General features: G+C 48.6%; 3 protein-coding genes across 3 annotated transcripts; 2 read left to right on the forward strand and 1 right to left on the reverse strand.

The window, feature by feature from the left end:
• Window positions 1-1042: 1042 nt before the first annotated feature.
• LOC111856346 (volume-regulated anion channel subunit LRRC8D) lies at window positions 1043-7023 on the forward strand. The gene is made up of 5 exons (XM_023836230.2): window positions 1043-1260; window positions 1627-2526; window positions 2851-3101; window positions 3680-4057; window positions 5187-7023. The coding sequence occupies exons 2-5, from the start codon at window positions 1633-1635 to the stop codon at window positions 6286-6288; spliced, it is 2625 nt and encodes an 874-aa protein (XP_023691998.2). The 5' UTR covers window positions 1043-1260; window positions 1627-1632; the 3' UTR covers window positions 6289-7023.
• A 1184-nt stretch (window positions 7024-8207) lies between these two features.
• ddx39ab (DEAD (Asp-Glu-Ala-Asp) box polypeptide 39Ab) lies at window positions 8208-14017 on the forward strand. The gene is made up of 10 exons (XM_023836187.2): window positions 8208-8308; window positions 10030-10243; window positions 11099-11226; window positions 11547-11823; window positions 12358-12476; window positions 12575-12706; window positions 12831-12940; window positions 13227-13371; window positions 13488-13635; window positions 13803-14017. The coding sequence occupies exons 2-10, from the start codon at window positions 10036-10038 to the stop codon at window positions 13817-13819; spliced, it is 1284 nt and encodes a 427-aa protein (XP_023691955.1). The 5' UTR covers window positions 8208-8308; window positions 10030-10035; the 3' UTR covers window positions 13820-14017.
• Window positions 14018-15034: 1017 nt separating this feature from the next.
• Window positions 15035-19999, reverse strand: LOC111856325 (CCN family member 1). Its single transcript, XM_023836188.2, has 5 exons — window positions 19712-19999; window positions 18359-18572; window positions 17257-17607; window positions 16823-17001; window positions 15035-16551 (listed from the first exon to the last, which is right to left on the reverse strand). Exons 1-5 carry the CDS (start codon window positions 19760-19762, stop codon window positions 16246-16248), a joined length of 1101 nt encoding a protein of 366 aa, XP_023691956.2. The 5' UTR covers window positions 19763-19999; the 3' UTR covers window positions 15035-16245.

Here is a 19999-nt window from a genome sequence, read left to right on the forward strand (position 1 = left end):
CTCAAGGAGACCAAGAGACCACGCCCACATGGCCACGGGCACCGCCCACTCTGTAACTATTCTGACCAATCAGATTCAGACAAAACGGAAACGCGAAACCGGGAATGCCCAATGGGTTAAAAGGGCTATTTAAAATGCAGATCCACTCGGTAACCTGAATTTATCAAAATCTTCGTCCTTTCACACATTTTTCTATGGGACCCATATGAAAATTAACCAGAAAATTAACCAGGCCAAATATTTATTTTTTACTGGAATGACATATCTGTAAGATATGACATTTCTTTGGAGTTTCTTTTTCTAGGAGCTGGTAACAGTGACATTTAAAAACAGGAACATTGTTTTAACATTATTTAGTTTGTTTTTAATTCTATAAGTAAATATCACTGTGAATATGAACATTATTCATATTATTTGCAATATAATAAAATATCCAGTTGCATCCCTCTTAACATTCTGAAAGATGAGGGTTAAGGAACACCGTCATTTTAGAAAAGCGTTTTTAACGGTCTATTTCTAATACAAAGAAATGTACCATGATTGTGGCTAATAAATGGTTAATGACTATTTACACATTAAAGTGCCGGTATTAGTGGAGGGAGTTTGAGAAGTTTTGCAAATATGAACTGTTCCGAAATCGTTCCGTTTTGTGACCTTCGTGAGCTCCCTGCGATGTTAACCTTTAGTGACCCCAAGTGGACGGAACTTGCATTTACAGTCTTGCATTCAGGCCGTTTCAATGGCGTGTTAAAGGCACAAAAACCATTAAGTTATTCACGTTAACCTGGCCGACATCTAATATTAAATTAATGATTCCAAATCTGCTTCAACTGTGGGAACATGGCATGACATCGTAAAAATACATCTTTATGAGTAGGTAGGCCTATTAAGGTGAACAAGGAATTAAGAAATGACAAATCTGAGCGTGCAGTAAATTGAGTTTACGGTAAGTTAAAGTTGGTAGGCGTCGTGCCCCGGTTATTTTGTTTAAACTTCTCAATGGACGCCGCTAATCACCATGACAACCGCAGTATAAGCCGAAGCTGGCGCGTGCTGTGTCCATGTTACCCGCTTGCAGCACATTCGCCCCCTGAAATCGGGGATTCCGCATTGCTCGGTGCCTTTGAAGCCCCACTGTGAGCTCTGAGAGAACCGGACTGCGCCGGACTAATGAACTGAAGGCAATTCACAGCAACTATCCCTTTGGTTATCTAACCCGTACACGTTAGGAGCCATTCACAGTCTGGAAACTTGCAACGAGTAAGTTTTAAAAACTACTTAAACTCTAATTGGCTTCATTTGAAATGTATTGTTAGTTATTTTGTCGTTTTAGACATCGAAAGTAGACTGTAGTACCACTTGAATATTAATGACTTCAAGGATGCGTTTCAGGATTGTTAACGGAAACTTCAGTAACGGATTGTTAACGGATTACTTCAGTAATCTTTGCTGATTCGCCTGTACATTTTTTTTTATTAAAAGAAACGTATAACTTAATCACTTTCATTCTGTTCTTTTGCTGATGCATGTACGGACGTTTTATAAGCGCCCCATTCATCTGCTAACATCCCTTGCTTGACTGGACTCTTCTTCTGAAGACCTGCTGCCGCTCCTCTTTCCCATCAGGAGGTCATGTTCTCCCTGTCAGAGCTGTCGCCCCTAAGCGAGCCGCAGGTGAGCCACAGGCTGCTGAAGCCGTGGTGGGAGGTCTTCATGGACTATCTGGTGCTGCTGATGTTAATGCTGTCAGTGGTAGCAGGGACACTGCTGCTGTCGCGAGACGGGGTGGTTTGCCTCCCGTCCGACTCGTTGGACCACAGCACCTCTACGCCGAGCCGCATCTCACTTACCCCAGTTCCGATCTCCCCCAACATTCAGACGCCAGACTCCCTCAGAGATCCCACCCGGCCCCCAACCCCGCAGGGTCGGCGCACACACCTGGACTTCCAGCAGTACATGTACGTCAGTCACGTGTGCTACCACGAGTCGCTGCCCTGCTATTCCCGCTTCTTCCCCTATGTGGCGCTGCTCCAGTCCCTGCTGCTCCTCGCCAGCGGCTGGTTCTGGTTCCACTTCCCCCGCACGTCCGCCCGCATCGAGCATTTCATCGCCATTCTGGGCAAGTGCACCGAGTCACCTTGGACCTCCCGCGCGCTTTCGCGTGCAGCCCAGATGGATGCCACCGGGGGCCGAGTGGAAGAGGCAGGGTCTGGCCAGCCCCCCTCCCTAGGCAGGCACTCCAGCCTGGATTCGGGCACCGACAGCCCCCAGATACCGCGGCCCGGCTGCGTGTCGGCACTCCCCACTGTGCCCCCATCCCCCTGTTCCTCCATCCATTCCTGCTCCTCCTCCCTCTCCTCCCTGTCATTCTGCCCCGTCTCCACAGCACCCAAAAACACCCTGACCCCGGGTAACGCCCCCCGGGCGGCCTGCCTGGACCGCAGCGATGGGGAGCAGGCCCGGGCGCTCTTCGAGCGGGTTCGCAAGTTCCGTGCTCACTGCGAGGCCTCTGACATCATCTTCCAGGTTGGGCCTTAATCCCTGTTCTCGTTCACCTCCCTGCTCGCCAAAGGTTCTTAAATCATTTCTGTATTTTATCACCTATAATATGTAAATTATGAACTGCACAATACTTGTTCATCAATGTATTTCTCTCCTCTTATAATAAGCCAAGTTCAGCGCTGTGATATGCATTCATGGGGTCCAAAATCTCTACCGGTGCCTCCGCAGCTCTTTAAATCTTAAGAAAAACAGTAAGATCACATTTGCAATTTTTCAAAGTAGCTAATATTTATTGGCTTTGTTGTTCCCGCCTGTGTGGGCGTCACCTGTGCCCCGGTCCTGCTGCAGGTGTACAGAGTTCAGACGCTGTTCAAGGTGCTGATGGTCGTGCTGATCCTGAGCTACACGGCTCCACTGCTGGAGTCCGTCTCTTTCAGCCATACCTGCCAGCCGCAGGTTCATGCCCTAACAGGCTACAGCTCCTTCCTTTGCACCCACCACCTGGCCCCTGTCCTCCGCCACCTGGTGCTGACCTACATGGCACTCCTCAGCCTCTTTGGCCTGCTGGCCATCTACGCCCTGACGTGGATCTGCCACAGGTTTGTAGATATGGCTGCTTAGACTACATATATATTCTCTTCCCTTCAATGATATTCTAGTAGTTCATCATGCTAACCAATTGATGAGCGAATTTGCAAACTCAGAACACAGAATATGCAGATGGGATAAGTTTGTAAGTAACATTTCTGTGGAATTTTGGAAATTTAATGAGTTACCTGGGATTACGTGTTTTGATTCCCAATACTGTAACATGATAAAGGAAGCCTGTCTTTAAGGAAGCCTGTCTCTAAGGAAGCCTGTCTCTAAGGAAGCCTGTCTTTAAGGAAGCCTGTCTTTAAGTCGCTGGCGGGCGCATCTCGAAAACAACGAAAAATGGACAGATTTTCCGAAATTCACTCTTCAGCTGAGTTAACGGGAGTCCGGCTATGATTTTCAAGGGATATGGAGCCTTGTTCGTTCCTTTTGATGAAAGCCAAATATCGAAGTCATGAAAGAGCTATTCAGAGGATGGAATGTTCCAGAAAAAGTGCTTGGGGTCGCAAATGGCCAGCATATTGTGATGCCTCTTCTGTTTGGGGAGGGTTCACTCAGTGTGGGGGTTTTTGGGCCTCCCCAGGTCACTGCGGAGGTACTCCTTCCAGCGGCTGCATGAGGCCGGGTCCATGCGGGACGTCCCGGACCTCTGTAACGACCTGGCCTTCCTGCTGCACATGGCCGACCAGTACGACCCGCTCCTGGCCCAGCGCCTCGCCGTGTTCCTGTCGCCCGTCAGCGAGACCTGTCTCCTGGAAGAGAACCTGGAGAGGAACTGGGGCATCGACCGGCTGCGATCCATGATCAGGCCCGACGCCCACGGCCGCCCCTCGCTGCAGCTGGCTGCTCTGCCGCGCCTCCCACCTGCACTGTTCTCCCTCAGCCAGCTGGAGGTGCTCAAACTGGAGCTGATCACAGACGCCAAGCTGCCCGCCCCGCTCTCCCACATGACCTCCCTCAGGTGTGCCTGCGCACGGTGCCGACATTCATGTAAATCTGAACGCACTAAACGTCCAAAAGTATGTGGACAACAGCTTGACTAACATTTCATTCCAAAAACCAAGGGGTATTAATAGGAAGTTGGTTGGCCCTTAGTTGCTGTAATAGCCTTTACTCTTCTTGGACAGCTTTCCATTACATACTGGAACATTGATGGTGGGATTTGCTGCCATTCAGGTTGGGTGTTGATGTTGAGTGATCAGCTCCCTTTCTGTGAGCTTGTGTGACCGACCACTTCACAGCTGAACTGGCTCCCACATGCTCTGACCTTCACGATCACTTCACTCGCGGCTCACCAGGACAACACTAGCAGGGGAAAAAATGTGGCGAATTGATTTGTTGGAAAGACGCCATTGTCCTTTGATGGTGCCGAGTGGAAAGTCACTAACCTCCCTGTCTGGCCACTCGCTCTGCTGCTAATGAAATTGCGTGACTGCGTGCTAAATGATCACCTTTGTCAGCAATGGGTGTGACTTCATTAGGCGATTCCTCTAATTGAGAGGCGTGTCCGCATGCTTTTGGACATAGAGTGTATTACCACGCCAACGCTTTACCTCACACCGACAGAGTGGATATGGCCTGGAAGAGGATGAGGACGGCGAGTGAGTGATGAAACAGAGACGTCTGTCAAGAATGTATATCGTGACATCACAACAGGCACACAATTGACAGGATGTGATGTGAGAAAGATTGCAAATTAATTTTTGAATAAAAAGATTTCATCGTTTAAAATGACAGTTTAGCATACAGTTTCACAAAAGACAAATAACTGATCCATAGGATAAAATGATTGTGTTTGATACAGGACTACAATCTTTATTAGGTATATAGATAAGGAACACACTATGACTCATTTGTTTATTTTGGGGGACTCTCCCCCGATATGCCCCCCCCAGTCCTGTCCCCCCCCCTATTTCTGCTGCCCCTGCACCCAAGAACTACAACTTTTTCAGTTTCAGCTCTAATCTCGCGGCCCTGTCAGTCAGGACACGTGGTTCCCACCATAGAACGGAGAGCGTGCTCATTCAGCTGACTGTATGTAATTAGGGGAGGGGCCTTCAGCCATTTTTGTCTCCCCCCTCATGCCACAGAGAGCTGCACCTGTACCACTGCACCGCCGAGGTGGAGCCAGCTGCCCTGGCCGTGCTGCGGGAGCGTCTGGACCGTCTCCACCTGACGTTCAGCCACGCGTCCGAGACGCCGGCCTGGGTGTACACGCTGCGGGGGCTGCAGGAGCTGCACCTCAGCGGCCGGCTGAGCGGGGAGAGCGGCGTGCACCGGGGCTGGGCGCTGGGCAGCCTGAGGCAGCTCCGCCACCTGCGGGTGCTGGTCCTGAGGAGCGGGAAGCTGCAGCGACTCCCGGGGGAGCTGGGCGAGGCGGCGGGCAGCCTGGCGCGGCTGGAGGTGCATAATGAGGGCGCGCGCCTGCTGGCGCTGACAGGACTGCGGCGCCTTGCCGGCCTGGAGGAGCTGACGCTGCACGGCTGCCAACTGGAACGCCTGCCTTCCGCCCTCCTGGGCCTGGCCGGCCTGCGCAGCCTCGACGTCTGCCACAACTGCCTGCGGACGCTGGAGGAGCTGCTGGGCCTGCAGCATCTGCGCAGGCTGGCGTATCTGCGGCTAGCCCACAACCGCGTGCTGGCGCTGCCCGCCAGCGTGGGGGCACTGCGCGGCCTGGAGCTGCTGGACCTTTCGCACAACCAGCTGCGGGCCCTGCCGCCCACGCTGTTCACCCTGCGCCGCCTGCGGTGCCTCCTGCTCGCCAGCAACCTGCTGGAGGAGCTGCCGGCGGAGGTGGGCGCATTGGCACTGCTGGTAGAGCTGGATCTGAGCGGCAACCAGCTGGAGGAGCTGCCGCCCGAGTTGTTTTCCGGCTGCTCTCGGCTCGGCAGCTTGGCCGTGGCCCACAATTCCCTGGGTGCCCTGCCACCTGGTTTGGGGACTCTGACACAGCTCTCCAAACTGGACCTGGTTGGGAACTGCTTGGTGGGCCTGCCTGCTGAGCTGGAGGGCTGCATCGGGCTGCAGGGAGGCGGCCTGCTGGTTGAGGATTGGCTGCTCCATTCCTTGCCCCCACGCATCAGGGAGTTCCTGTCGAGGCCGGGCACCTCTGCCGGCTCGCGTCCGGATTCCGACGGCTTCCCGGCCTTCTCCACGGCGCAGTGGCGCTTCCTGTCTGAGTCACAGATATAGATCAAAGGACCCCGGGATGGCTGCATGCAGCTTGCAGGCCATGCGTAGCTGCCAAGCGTACGGCCGCGAAGACCACGCCGCAACGTTTATTTAAGTGTGCTGCCCCGAGGGATGCTGTAACATCATTTGTCTTCCGAGTGGTCCTGATCTCCTGCCGCCTGATTTTTGCCTCTAAGCCACGGAATCGGTATAGTATACAAAGACCATGACAACAGAAAAGCAACATGAACCACTTTTCTGATAGAGAACAAACAAGAAAACAGCTGCTGAATTTCCCGCAATAGGTATCGCACAGATCCCCTGTGTGCAGCTCCGCAGTTACTCCATCTAACCTAAATTCTATCACTGAATCACATCTGAAGATGTTTTCACTGCGAAAGTTGCTTGCCGAGAAACTGACAGCTGATCTCACTCACCGTCTCCTGAGCTGATTTAGAGAAGGAAGGAGGGTATTTGCACATTTTCCTCGTGCTTCTCTGTACTTCCTTCTGCTTCTCCAGTTTTCTTCCAACAATTGAAAGACATTAGTACTAGTGTGACAGGGTGAATGCATGCTTGTGTGGATGAAAGGGCAGGACTGTAAATAACCCTGCCTAAATTAAACATGTCAGTGGGTAAAAGGCATTGCTGCACATTTATTGTTACAAATAATTTTGGTAAATAAACAGAAATTCAACTAGTGCTTTATGGATATAGGGTATTTCAACATAGTTTGTTCACCAAATGTCTGTAACCCTGCTATGTTGTACTACGACTTCTGAGGAATATATGCAACACTGATTTTATCCTCTCAGACCAAGATGCTCGGTATAGCAGAGGAGTCAGGAAGGTGCATCTCAATATGGTTTATATTTTTCAATGAATGTTTGCACACATTTTACATCAAAGGTGAGAGTTTTCTCTTTGTACCCTCCTTAATACAACTGAAATTAAGAAAAATAATGCAAGAATACTAAGTATACTCATACTAATATTAGGTTTGATTCCTTATAAATAGCTCATACCTACTGTAGTTGTCCTGGTGGTGGTCTTAGGATACATAATTAAATAACACCAGGGGCGTCAGAAGCATTTTGATTGTGGGGGGGACTTTTACTTTTTTTCCGATTTAGTGGTACTCATTTAAAAATGACGTCATCACGCGATTTACTTCACTTGCATGTGGTCAGTTGTAGGTAACCCGGAGTGGTCCTTCAGTGGTATGTGTATTCTTCTATCGTTCAAGTGGAATGGATTCTTTTGTGAACCAATAGAAACCAAACGAATAATTATGAAATTTAATGATTTAATGGCGGCGACGCCGATGGATAACACGTACCCTGTTGAACTCCTTCACTGTGATAAGAATATCATTGCCCTGAAGAAAGTCATTTTTATCAAGAGCACACGCTCAAACAATATATTACAAAAATATATATTCAAAATTTTACTAAGAGTATAATTTGTTAGGTACTAATAATAATAATAACATTTAACTTTGCCTAACAGCAAAGTGAAGTGATGGTGAAATTATCTTTTGGGCATATGTAGCAAAATAATGATTCTTGTATGGCACATCCATATATTTAAAAAACTGTAGCTTGCAAACAAAATAGGTGAATATTTTCTAAAATAAATAAGCAGAGTGTAATACTTCATCAGGACAAATCCTTCCTACTGGGGGCGCTTTTTCACCGCACCAAGTACCGAGCTTTTTTGGTACGGTACTTTCGGTACTTTCTCTGTTCCATTTACTACCAGTACTGCCTGCCAAGCCGGTACTTTCACTGCCTGCGTTATGAAGGAGCGCCCCCCTATTCATTCTCAACCGGGACTACACTGACTGACAGGTGAGTACACCAATCAAAGCACTGTATTGGGCACGTCTTTTAAGGATGTCAACGAATTTAACTCCCGTTCAGCCAATGGTCGCGGCAGGAGCAGAGGGGGCGGTATTTCCGGATACTGGTGAAAAGTTGCGGCCTGCACATGTGGGTTGTATTAGCGGCTCCAGTAGCTTGTCTTGTTGTTTCAGCTTAAGGTAAGAATTGGGTAATTGTTATACTTGAATTAAATCAGGCATTTTCTTTACCTTTCATATGCACGTATTATTACAATGAGTTAGCGTGTGTATATTAATAAATACGTTATTATAACAATAATGAAAGCTAATTTATACAAAGCAATACTATGATTAGCTACATGCTATATAGCAGCGATCGTTCGTTTGTTTAATTGTATTGAATAGTTTTTATTGAATTGGCTGAGAATACGGCACATAGGTATAGGATGCGTACTGTATCTAATTATGTAATTAATTTGTATGCTGACTGAGTGCTACGGTTTAAATAAAACTCAGCAAGACACGTTCTTTTGTTTGCTTGCAGACGGTTTAACTTAGCTAAGGCGACTAGCATATTGCTGGAAAAAGCGCCCCCAGTAGGAAGGATTTGTCCTGATGTTTTTATATAATACGATATTTTTTATGTTTGTTTATGTCGTAAATTGCGGGCGCCAGTTTACTTGGTCGATGCAGAATGAAAAATCAAGCTAACATGCTGCAAACCGATGCTACTGTAAAGTCGCAAAAAGGCAGCTCGATTTGAAAGATCCTGCCGGTTATTATTATTTTTTTTTACGGATGGGGTAGGAATGCGGATTGCATTTCTTTACAGTTCAGTTTTGAAAATTGGATTTTGCTGCGTTATAAAGCTAGGGCCTCGGTGGTTTGAGTCATACCCAGCTCGCCTGAAGCTAACTAACAACTGAGCTAGAATGAAGATGTTTGGCGCCATAGCCGTGCTTCCTGTAAGCTTCACATCAGCGTAGTCATTGGGTGTCTTCGGCCTTATTCTGGTGCCTATGTGTTTCATTTGCCCCTTTTTCCACACACTGCCTGTCAGTAGCGGCCGCCCTCGCCGTCCAGCGTGAAAATGGCGACGCTGGCCGATTGTAGCCAGCGGAACGGGCGCGATGGCTGCTGTCTGTTAGCCGGCGCTGTTTGAGGCTGACGCCGCCGGCTCTAGGGTCACTTCGCACAGTGCTCTCGATAGCAGGTCCAATGCGTTCAATATCTGCCCCAATATCACCACCAGCAGGGACGATTTTAGTGAGACTGGGGGCCGAAGGCAAAAAAAACCTTCATGGACCCACCACTTCCCCCTGCATGGCAAAACCTTACCTTTTATTTTACTGTCAAGTGCAAATTAAAAATAACAGAGTTTAATAAACACACGACCTCCTATTTTAACTTTTGTGAAAAACAGAATACACAGATAAAGCAGATTTGTGTTTCCAACAGGCCATTGGCTGCCCTGCTTGGCTAGAGGCACAGCAATAGGACACCATAGTTGGTTTTTATGAGTTGATTATCGTTATTAATTCTACTTAATATGACGAGTGATTTTCTTCAGAGATGCTACTTGGTGGGATGGGTCCACGATAATTAGTAAATGCAAGTTAGTAGGCGAGTACTTTTTTTTCCCCCTCCGATTGTCTTGACTCTATGGTGCTATTTGGCAGGTAACATTGGCTAGGTTTTCCCTCCTGGTGTAGTCATATTGGATTTCACCAGTACAATATATTTACGGTACTTTGTTATTCCTTAATTTGCATGTCTATTTTTTATTTGACTGAAGTGATGGGGTTTGATGGTCGAAATCCACCTAAGAGATTCACTTTGTATGAAGTTAAATTCCATTATGTGTGTGTATATATGTGGAGTGGCTATTAAATTTGTGTGCCTGACTGTCCCTCTCTTAGGATAGCATGGCCGAGAATGACGTTGACAACGAGCTGCTGGATTACGATGACGATGAGGAGCAGCAGACGGCCCCGGAGAACGCCACTCCAGCCGGGAAGAAGGAGGTTAAGGGCTCCTATGTGTCCATCCACAGCTCCGGTTTCCGGGACTTCCTGCTGAAGCCAGAGCTCCTGCGCGCCATCGTGGACTGTGGCTTTGAGCATCCGTCTGAAGGTTACTGCCGCTGCTCTGTACTTCTGAGGCGTTCCACCCTCCAAATTCTACCTAAAGTCCTTAAGTGTCATGCTTAGAGGTGCAAGACCAGTTCTACTCCTGGGAGCTGATCCTGCTGCCTGTTCAGTTTCTTCATTCTGTTTTGAATAACACAATGATTAGGATTTAGTACCGTAATGTCTGTATTAGCAGGACATGATGGTGATGAGGAGAGACAAATCGAGCTCAATGCTCCATGGTGGGCGGGATTATCTCGCATCAGCTGTCGTCCCATTGGGCGGTAGGGAAATGGACAGTGGTGCTCGGGAATCCCACGCTCTGGATTTCGAATCTGAATTAGTTTGCTCCTGAATGAGCTAGGACTGCATGGTACTGGAAAATATTCACGTCACAATAGTTGAAATTTTTATGATTGATATTGCCATGTTCGTAAAACAGAAAGGAGTTGGAGATGTAAATGAAATATACCATAACCAAACACCATGCTTACCAGTGGTCTGTCGAGTAAGTGTGTAGTGTTGCCAGACACTAAGCGGTCAGGTTTTCTGGGACAGTTTCCCTCACATTGTTACATTTCTCACAAATGCACCAGTAATTCTGATTGGCTCACAGAACGCATGTATTGCTTATGTACAATCAGTGGTAGTAAACATTACTTTTTTTTAAACGCATACCTAGTCTTAAGGAAATATTAGTAAAACTGCAAAGCTTAACAAATTTTACTGTATCTTACTATCACAACTCATATTTATTCGCATAACATGCGACGGCGATTTTTAGTATCATTGTTCCAGCGTGGCCTTCCATGTGTGTAGACGGCTTAATTGTGTCTCTGCTCCCTCCTTTTTCGTACAGTCCAACATGAATGCATTCCACAAGCCATCCTGGGCATGGACATCCTGTGCCAGGCCAAGTCTGGCATGGGGAAGACCGCCGTGTTCGTGCTTGCGACACTGCAGCAGATAGAGCCTGTGGACGGACAGGTTGGTGGCCAAACTATGCCCAGTCAGTTCATTTATTTAGTTTAGTTACATTTGCTGCCACCCTATCATGGTGTGATTTTTTTTTTGAGACTAAGTAGGATTATGTCACTTCCTGTAGTTTGAATGCTGTCAATGGAGAAGTGATAAGCAGCCAGATGTGTGTTTTTGTTCCTCATTCCTTGAGGTTCCGCTCATGCTGGAAGTATTTACTTGAAAGAGGCTGACTTTCCTTCCTGCAGATTTGCCCTGATGCCACCTAGTGGCATAAAGTCTTATTTCCTAATTAATCTGGCGGTCTGCTCCATCGCTCACCCCTGCAGGTATCTGTGCTGGTCATGTGCCACACGCGTGAGTTGGCGTTCCAGATCAGCAAAGAGTACGAGCGCTTCTCCAAGTACATGCCCACCGTGAAGGTGGCCGTGTTTTTCGGCGGCTTGTCCATCAAGAAGGATGAAGAGGTGCTGAAGAAGAACTGTCCGCACATCGTGGTGGGCACCCCCGGGCGGATCCTCGCCCTCATCCGCAACAAGACCCTCAGCCTCAAGAACGTCAAGCACTTTGTTCTGGATGAGTGTGACAAGATGCTGGAGCAGCTGGGTGAGTGTAAATTTATTGCCCTTGGTGTGAATTTTCTGATCTAAAATTTTCCTAATTTCTTGTCGATAGCTTGCAAAGCTTAGCTTAAATTTGAATGAATGAAAGTTAGCTTGTTGAAACATCCAAAGCGCTTTACAGAACCAATGGGGAGCCCACTGAACCACCACCACTGTGTCCCCCCCCCACCTGGGTGATGCGACAGCAGCCATTCTGCCCCAGTATGCTCACCACACAGTAGCTAAGGTGGTGAGGGGGCTGGAGAGAATTCACCAGTTAGATTCAGGGGATGATTAGGAGGTCAGATCCGACAGGGGTAATTTTGGCTGGGACATGGGGTTACCCCCTGTACTCTTTCGAAAGATGCCCAGGGATCCTTTATGACCTCAGAGAGTCAGGACCTCGATTCTTACGCCTCATCAGAAGGGTGGCACTTGGGGAAATGAGGTTGACTTCAAGGGTCATGAATCCAGTGCATTTCAATCTGAAATTCTGTGTGATTACTGTTGCACTGTACTGTTTTTTTTTTTACTTCAGATATGAGGCGTGACGTGCAGGACATCTTCAGACTGACGCCGCACGAGAAGCAGTGCATGATGTTCAGCGCCACCCTGAGCAAGGAGATCCGGCCCGTGTGTCGCAAATTCATGCAGGACGTGAGTATGAGGGCAGCTTCTGGGTGTGTCCTCCTCAGGAAGCTTGGTCACGCTTCAGAAGGGGTGTGACCTTGTCTCATGTCGCCCCCCCCCCCCAGCCCATGGAGGTGTTCGTGGATGATGAGACCAAGCTGACCCTTCATGGCCTGCAGCAGTACTACTGTAAGCTGAAGGACAGCGAGAAGAACCGCAAGCTCTTTGACTTGTTGGATGTGCTGGAGTTCAATCAGGTAGCCTTCATTTTTGGTTCGGCGTCATTCGGCGTTTCGGAGGAACTTTCCGGAAGTTTTTGACGATGGCTGCTCAGTGGGGAGAAACAGATCCTGTTTATCTTCATCTTCCACTTGCACCCAGGTGGTGATCTTCGTCAAGTCCGTGCAGCGGTGTGTGGCTCTGTCCCAGCTGCTTGTGGAGCAGAACTTTCCTGCCATCGCCATTCACCGGGGTATGGCGCAGGAGGAGAGGTGAGGCTCCGTGTTTTGATCTCCTAGAGCACGGTCCCCCGGTTCTGGTCCTGGAGGGCCAGTCTGCAATACAGTTAGTAGATTTTCCTACTCATGCACAGGTTACCAGGTTAGTAGGTGTGTTTGAGCTGGAAAAAGACTGGCTCTGCAGAACCGGAGCTGGAGAACGCAGTCTTAGAGTTGGCTTTATTTCGAGATGCCGTTCTGTGCCATACTGTCCTGGCGCTGGAGTTTTAAATGAGAAATTGTGTTCTAACAAAACGTTCTAACACGCCGACCCCTACAGGCTCTCGCGATACCAGCAGTTCAAGGACTTTCAGCGTCGCATCCTGGTGGCCACCAACCTCTTTGGCCGAGGGATGGACATCGAACGGGTCAACATCGTCTTTAACTATGACATGCCTGAGGACTCTGACACCTACCTCCACAGGGTGGGTGCTGACTTTCGGGGGACGTTGTGGCTGTGGACCACGGTCCTGGACGTAGAACCTGTAATGAAATGTCCACTGAAGGGGTTCAAACGATGGCACCTTCCAATCCTTTCCAGGTCGCCCGTGCAGGAAGGTTTGGGACGAAGGGTCTGGCTGTGACGTTTGTGTCGGACGAGACGGACGCAAAGACCCTGAATGATGTGCAGGACCGTTTCGAGGTCAACGTGGCCGAGCTGCCGGAGGAGATTGACATCTCCACTTACAGTGAGTTTTTGACTAGTGGTTTGGCGTAACACTTCCCAACTTGGTTCTGGGACCCCCAGACAGTCCATGTGCTCCTGGACCGTCTGGGGGGGGGGGGTGGGGGGACGCTGGTGTTGTTTGCACGTCCCCAGTGAGAGCGGAGACTAACTGGCCATGTGTCGTTGCAGTTGAACAGTCCAGATGAGCGTTCCAGTCCAATGAAGACCCTAATCCCAAATGTATTTTTGAAGACGACGCCATTTTAAAAGCTTCCCTCCCCTCGGTTCATAGGTGCAAGGCTTATTTTATTTTTCTGGGGAGTGTCCTGGTTTTAATTTTTTGTTTTTAAATTTTTTGTCGGTTGTAGTTTTTGGTTAAAGGAATTAAAACATTTTATACAATGTTCATTGGTTGGCTGTAAGTCTCTTTGGCGTGTCTGCAGCTTTCAAAGCATTTAGGCAAATTTAGGTTTAAAGGGTTTTTAGTTCTGAGAATCATGTCAGTGTCGTGGTTGATTTATGTTGCAGCCCGGTGCTGCTTAGGGGTCACGCCGTGTCTTTGGGTTTAATACCACAGCTGTTTATTGGCTTAGATTCAGACGGTGACTGTCGGAGGGACTATTTATGGCTGTAAAGCCTCTTTCTGGATCGCTTGTAGTCTCTCGTAACTGCCAAAGAGGGGACAGTTACACAGGCCTAAAGAAGGTGACGTTTTAATAATGAGCCATTTGTCTAAACTTCGCATGAACGCAAATCCCATCCGACGGAATCGAGCGATGGCTGGCTTTGTAAAATTTAGACGGGGATTTAAGCTGTATAAACATGCATTCTGGTTTTTATAAGGGGTGGAGGAAAACCATGTTCTAAAACTAATCTGAACCGCTGTAGTGACAGGTTTCAACCTTGCGCCTGTTCTGTGTGTGGTCAATTCCCCCCCCAAGCTGTGCAGGACTGTATCTCTAAACTGCTCTTTTTGTGTCGTATGATGGACTGGCGTCCTCCCCAAGCTGTGCCCAAAGCCGTCTGGGATAGGGTCCCGGCGGCTGTGAGTTTGGGCTGGACAGCTTGGTCACGTATGTTCTGACGGGGTCCCGAAATAAGCACACATGCTTTCGCGTGTACAGTAGCGGTCAGCAGAGACTGCTGAACTGGCAGCCGGGCTGGGGACGTTGTTCACGATCCGTTACAGACAGCGCTGGAAAGTTCAGGTCCAGGAAGTACAAATCCATGCCAAGATTTTGTTTTAACCAAGCAGTTGAGAATAGTGTCAAAGAACCTGAAACAAAACCTAGGCATGGATTTGTACTTTCTGGACCAGAACTTTGCACCTCTGTCTAATTGATTACTTTTGTAATTTCCCCAGCGCTGACTGGCAGGCAGTGAGTGTTTGAGGTGTGGAGGCATAGACGACAGACACGTGATTATTGTTGGTGCAAATGCAAGTACTGTAGTTTGAAGATGCTGACAGATACAACAGTAGTATGCAAAACATAAGACATTAACCTCCAAATTCCTTAAATTTTGAAACCTAACAAAAAGAATAAAAATTGAAAGAGTTGACAGTAATATACTGACTGGACAAATATATGAACAACTTGGATATCTTTTTGAAAGCTTATTCTGTATGCTGCCGTAAAAGTACTCGCATCTAAAAAAACAAAGAAAAGAAAATCCCAGATCCTTTTATAACAAAATTAATGAGAAATAGTAAAATTATACCGTTAGACGATGGGTTTCTCAAAGGAAAAACATACTGAAATGCAGTGCTTTGCTGCCTTGTATTTTGAGTTGAACACTGAAAGGCTCGGCCTGGGCAGGCGAGTGGGCTGGGTGGGCTGGAGGCTGGCTCTTCAGATCTGCTTTCATAACAACCCTGGGCGTTCTTTGGGTCACGCACGGCCCTCCTGACCCACCCGGCCACCGGACGCTTGGACACAGGAAGCCCACAGGAAGCCGTGCCACACTTGGCAAATTTCACACTGCTTGCGCCAGGAATGAAGCCCGGCTGTGCAAACAGTCCCGGTTCCTGGCCTGGCGGATGGGGAGCCTCGTCAACAACGTGCCTTCCTCTCCGACCGAAGGGCCGCTTAATCCGAGGGTAATCGGACCACACTCGCATTCACAAGGGGGAGCGCAATCGGCTGCACATGCACTGCTCCGTCTCTCGGTTTACGCCTGTTAGTTTACTGAGATGCTGGGGGATTTAATCTGTGCTGCCAACATTTCTCTTAAATGACAAACATGCAACTAAGTCCAGACATAAGCCATGTGGGCTTTTCTAACTTCTGTCAAGGCCACGGAAATGTGAGAACAGCCGGACAGTGTCCCGATGATTCTGGGTCTCTGTGGATCAGGCCTGCTTTCATAGACAGTCCATAGCTACTCAATTTTCCATCTGATCACCCGCAGCGTGGACCAGCCCATGCCGAGAATCCCGAATGAGCGGGAGGCCTAACAGGAAAACTAACTCGTGTCTAACGGTGTCCTGCAGATCCTGAAATTTCAATCCACGGTGTGACAAATGACAGTGAACCAGACCAAACTTCTCTGTATCACAGGGAAATCACACAATAGTTTCTCTTCACAGATATTGGGACTGAGATGTGTTCTTCTTGAGCCCGGTAGGGAGGACCTAGTTGGTGAACCTTTTGGTGTCTCCGTGAACCCGGCGCCGGGACACGGGACCAGCCCTGTTTGGGTGGTCACATGACTCTGAGCACTTGCAGGAGCGCACGAAAGTGACGTCATGCTCCAGCCGCTTGCCATCTGCGCAGGCGAAGAGCACGGGCTGGGTGAGTGTGTGGTGGGGGGAGCAGCAGCGGCCGTCTGCGCAGTCGCCGCAGTATCCGGGCAGGTATGGCTGCACGCTGCGGCAGCCGCCGTAAGATAGATGAACGGGCTGTGCTGGTTGGTGGGTGCGTGAGCATTTCTTCACCATCTGTGGAAGCCAGAGCAATAAGGCATGTTTGTTAAAAAAAAAAAAAAACCTTGCAAGTACCAGTAATTCACTGTAATGTCACAAAGTACTCAACTGATTGGTTGAAACAAAACGCGCTGACCGGCCGAACCGCACACGTCCCGGGGAACGCGCTGACCGGCCGAACCGCACACGTCCCGGGGAACGCGCTGACCGGCCGAACCGCACACGTCCCGGGGAACGCGCTGACGGTTCTATAAGTGCAGAATGCCGACGTTTGTGCGGGACGCACCTTGGTCGGGGGGGGGCGTGTCCCACAAGGCCGCAGGATGCACAGTCGTGTCTCTTTCACCGGCTTGCACCGCGTGTTGTCATTGGTGACGCGGGAGGACACACCCAGCCCACAGCTTCGCGAGCACTGGGACCAGTCTGTTACCTGGACAACACAATGACTGGCAGAGTGCTTCCATTCTGCGGGGGAAGGTGAAAGCAGCCGTGAACTGGGAACCATTCCGGGAAATAATCTGCATTACTACATATAAATGCATTTTTAATAACAATAAATACACCATGTTATCATATCACTCTACATCAACCAGTTGAGTACTCTGTGAAAGTGACTTTTTTTATACTAAACTTATTGGTTGAAACGAAATCTTGGTCTGGATTTTTACTTTCTTGACCTGAAATGTCCACCTCTGCTGTTAGAGAGGGTCCCTGCTTTACCTCCCAGGTGTTTGTAGATCCGCTTTTTCTCCCAGTCTTTCCCAGGATCCAAAATCTCATTGTCAAGCGCTTTGTCCTTTTTGTACGGGTATGAAGACGGCGGCTGACCAGCTGCAGGCAGAGACAGCACCCCCTTGTGGCACTTAAGTGAAGGACAGCATTGCCCTGGCACCTTCACCAGGCGGGGGAAGGGACAGGAGGGCGTGGCACGGGGCTTGAGGGTTGGGCAGAGGGACATGCATCCGATCCCCCCATCCACACAGGTGCAGTGGTGCTTGCAGCCCGACTGGAAGCTCTCACCATGCTGGTAAATGCTGCCTCTGAATTCACAGGTCCGGCCCTCCTGCCTCGCTGCAGCCAATCAGAAAGAAGCACATACTGTACACACACAGTGTGTATACATATGTACATACGCCCAGCCTGCACTCCATTAAAGGTTAGCACTTTAGCGAAAGCTATTCTGAAAGCTGCAGAAAACCACAGCTTACTGACAAAAACATAGAGAATCCAGTGGGGCCATAGAGACAAGACCCCCCCCCCCCCCACACACACACACACGTTCTCTGAAGGCGACCCTATTCTTAGCCCCCAGGAGAATCCTGGCGATGCTGCACAACTCGCATGCCCCCGCCCCCAAAAAAGAACCGTGCCCCACGCTAACGTCTCACTTTATTTAGGGACACCTCCCAAATGACAAAAATACCCTCTGCTTGATCACTCCCCAGCAAAGACGACTGGGCCCCCGCCGGCAATTAAGGAAATGGTTTAACGATCAGTCAGGTTGCAGCTGTAAGAGGCAACATGAACACCAGTACTGTAAACATCCATAAACCTGCAACCTGGGCTTTTAAAATATTTGCACACAAATATAATGGGGGGCTGCGGCTCTGCGGATTACAATTGTGTCCATGAGGTTGTGGGTTCAGATCCCAAGTCCCTTAACTCCCAATTGCTCCAGGCACTGGCTCACCCTGCCAACGCGAACGTATCTCATTTTAGATAAAAGTGTCTAAATAAGTAAATGTAATATAAATATTTCCCAGATATACCTGCCACTCAATCCCTCTGCCCAATCAAACCCGGCCAACTTGACCTCTCTCACCCCTGCAGATGCCGCTTTCGTGTGTGGCGCCGTTCCCATTGTTACACTCCAGTCCCTTGTGGTGATCGCAGGGCCGCGATGCTCCGCAGTCCTGATTCAGCTGTGCTGCGCATACCTTGCAACAGCTGCACTTGTCCAGCACCAAGCTCACCCCCGGGGGGCAGATGGCAGCCAATGCTGGGCACTTACATACAGTGGGGCAGCCTGCCCCCACCTAGAAAAGCGAGGGGGACGAGTCACAAAGGTTATGAGGTAACTGAGGAGGCAACTGTGTTCAGGAAGCGGGAGAATGTTCAGGGAAATACGAGGGATGCTCAGGGGGGAATTGAATCCCATCTTGAAATTCTGCCTAAAAACAGATGCGTTTGATCTGGTTTCATATGTTGTGCTCTGAGAGGCAGCTCTCAGCACACAACAGGTTATTTAAAACCACCCCGGAGAACATCACATTTCACTTGGCATCCGTGGACACGTTCTGCTCAGGAAGGGACTGAGCAGACCTGCCAGACATATTATCTCACAGCCGAAACCCGATTCCGCAGAGCGCCTCAGGTGAAAACCCCTTTCGCGCCTTTTACCGCGTCCAGGAATATTCTGAGCGGTGCAAATGGTGCGCAAAAGTGGAATATCACACGTGCATCGGGCTTTGGAATCGAACCTGACTCCGACCGTCACGGCAAAGTCGTTATTAATCAGTTCAACCGCTTGGCCCGAAAAGACGTACATGAGAGAATTTCGCTCTTTTACACACGGCTCATCCAAGGGATTCTGCTTAAGTGACATCAGCAGCCAGAAGAAAATTGTTTCCAGTGCTGGACTAAACCTATTTTAAGAGCGATATGTAGCCTATAGAACTTTCCTTTCCATTTCTGCTCATTTAGACCCAGGTACAATTCTTATTTAGGCTTGTATGCCACAGAACTAATTAGAACGCACGCGCTTGCTGTCTCTCTGTTGTGTTATTTAGAGATTGTAAAAAAATAAAGAGAGACTATTTTAATACCAGATTTATGATAATTAATGACACCCGAGAGTGTATCATTACATTACTAAACGTTTCTGTTACGCATTTTGAGAACCACTGTTGCTGATGCATGGGTACCTTAAATCAAACTGCACGTATTTCGCAAGGATCGAATTTGATCCATAGCCTACATAGCGCAAATGGACGCGTAATTGAAAGACCTGTCTGTTTAAATATGCTTATGCGCAGATATTTTAAGAGTTTAGAGTAGTTTGCGTGAGTACGATCGCAATGCCAGGACATAATCGGTAAATGCGCACATGAGCTCACGTGGTGAATGTTTACATTGAGCCCCTTTGTCACGAGAAACAAACAAAAAGTGCACTTACCAAGCTGAAAGTTCCCAGTGTAAAAATAGACACGTAGAAGATTTTCTCCATATTGATTGCTGGAGTTTGAAATATCAGTCACGCGTACTGTTTGTTTTGGCACGTTATTAGAAATTCTGAAATACAATGACGTTTGTTTTAAACGATAAAACGGAGACGTGCCAGTCAGGTATAGTTGTGGTATATCTAAAGTCAACCAGAACTGAAGCAATTTTTTTTCCGCGTAATTTTGTACTCGGGTCTTTGTAACGTCGCTCTGGTTGGTCACCCCAAGCAGTTATATAATTC

Source organism: Paramormyrops kingsleyae, chromosome 22 (genome assembly GCF_048594095.1).
Source record: "Paramormyrops kingsleyae isolate MSU_618 chromosome 22, PKINGS_0.4, whole genome shotgun sequence".
Classification (NCBI taxonomy): Eukaryota; Metazoa; Chordata; class Actinopteri; order Osteoglossiformes; family Mormyridae; genus Paramormyrops; species Paramormyrops kingsleyae.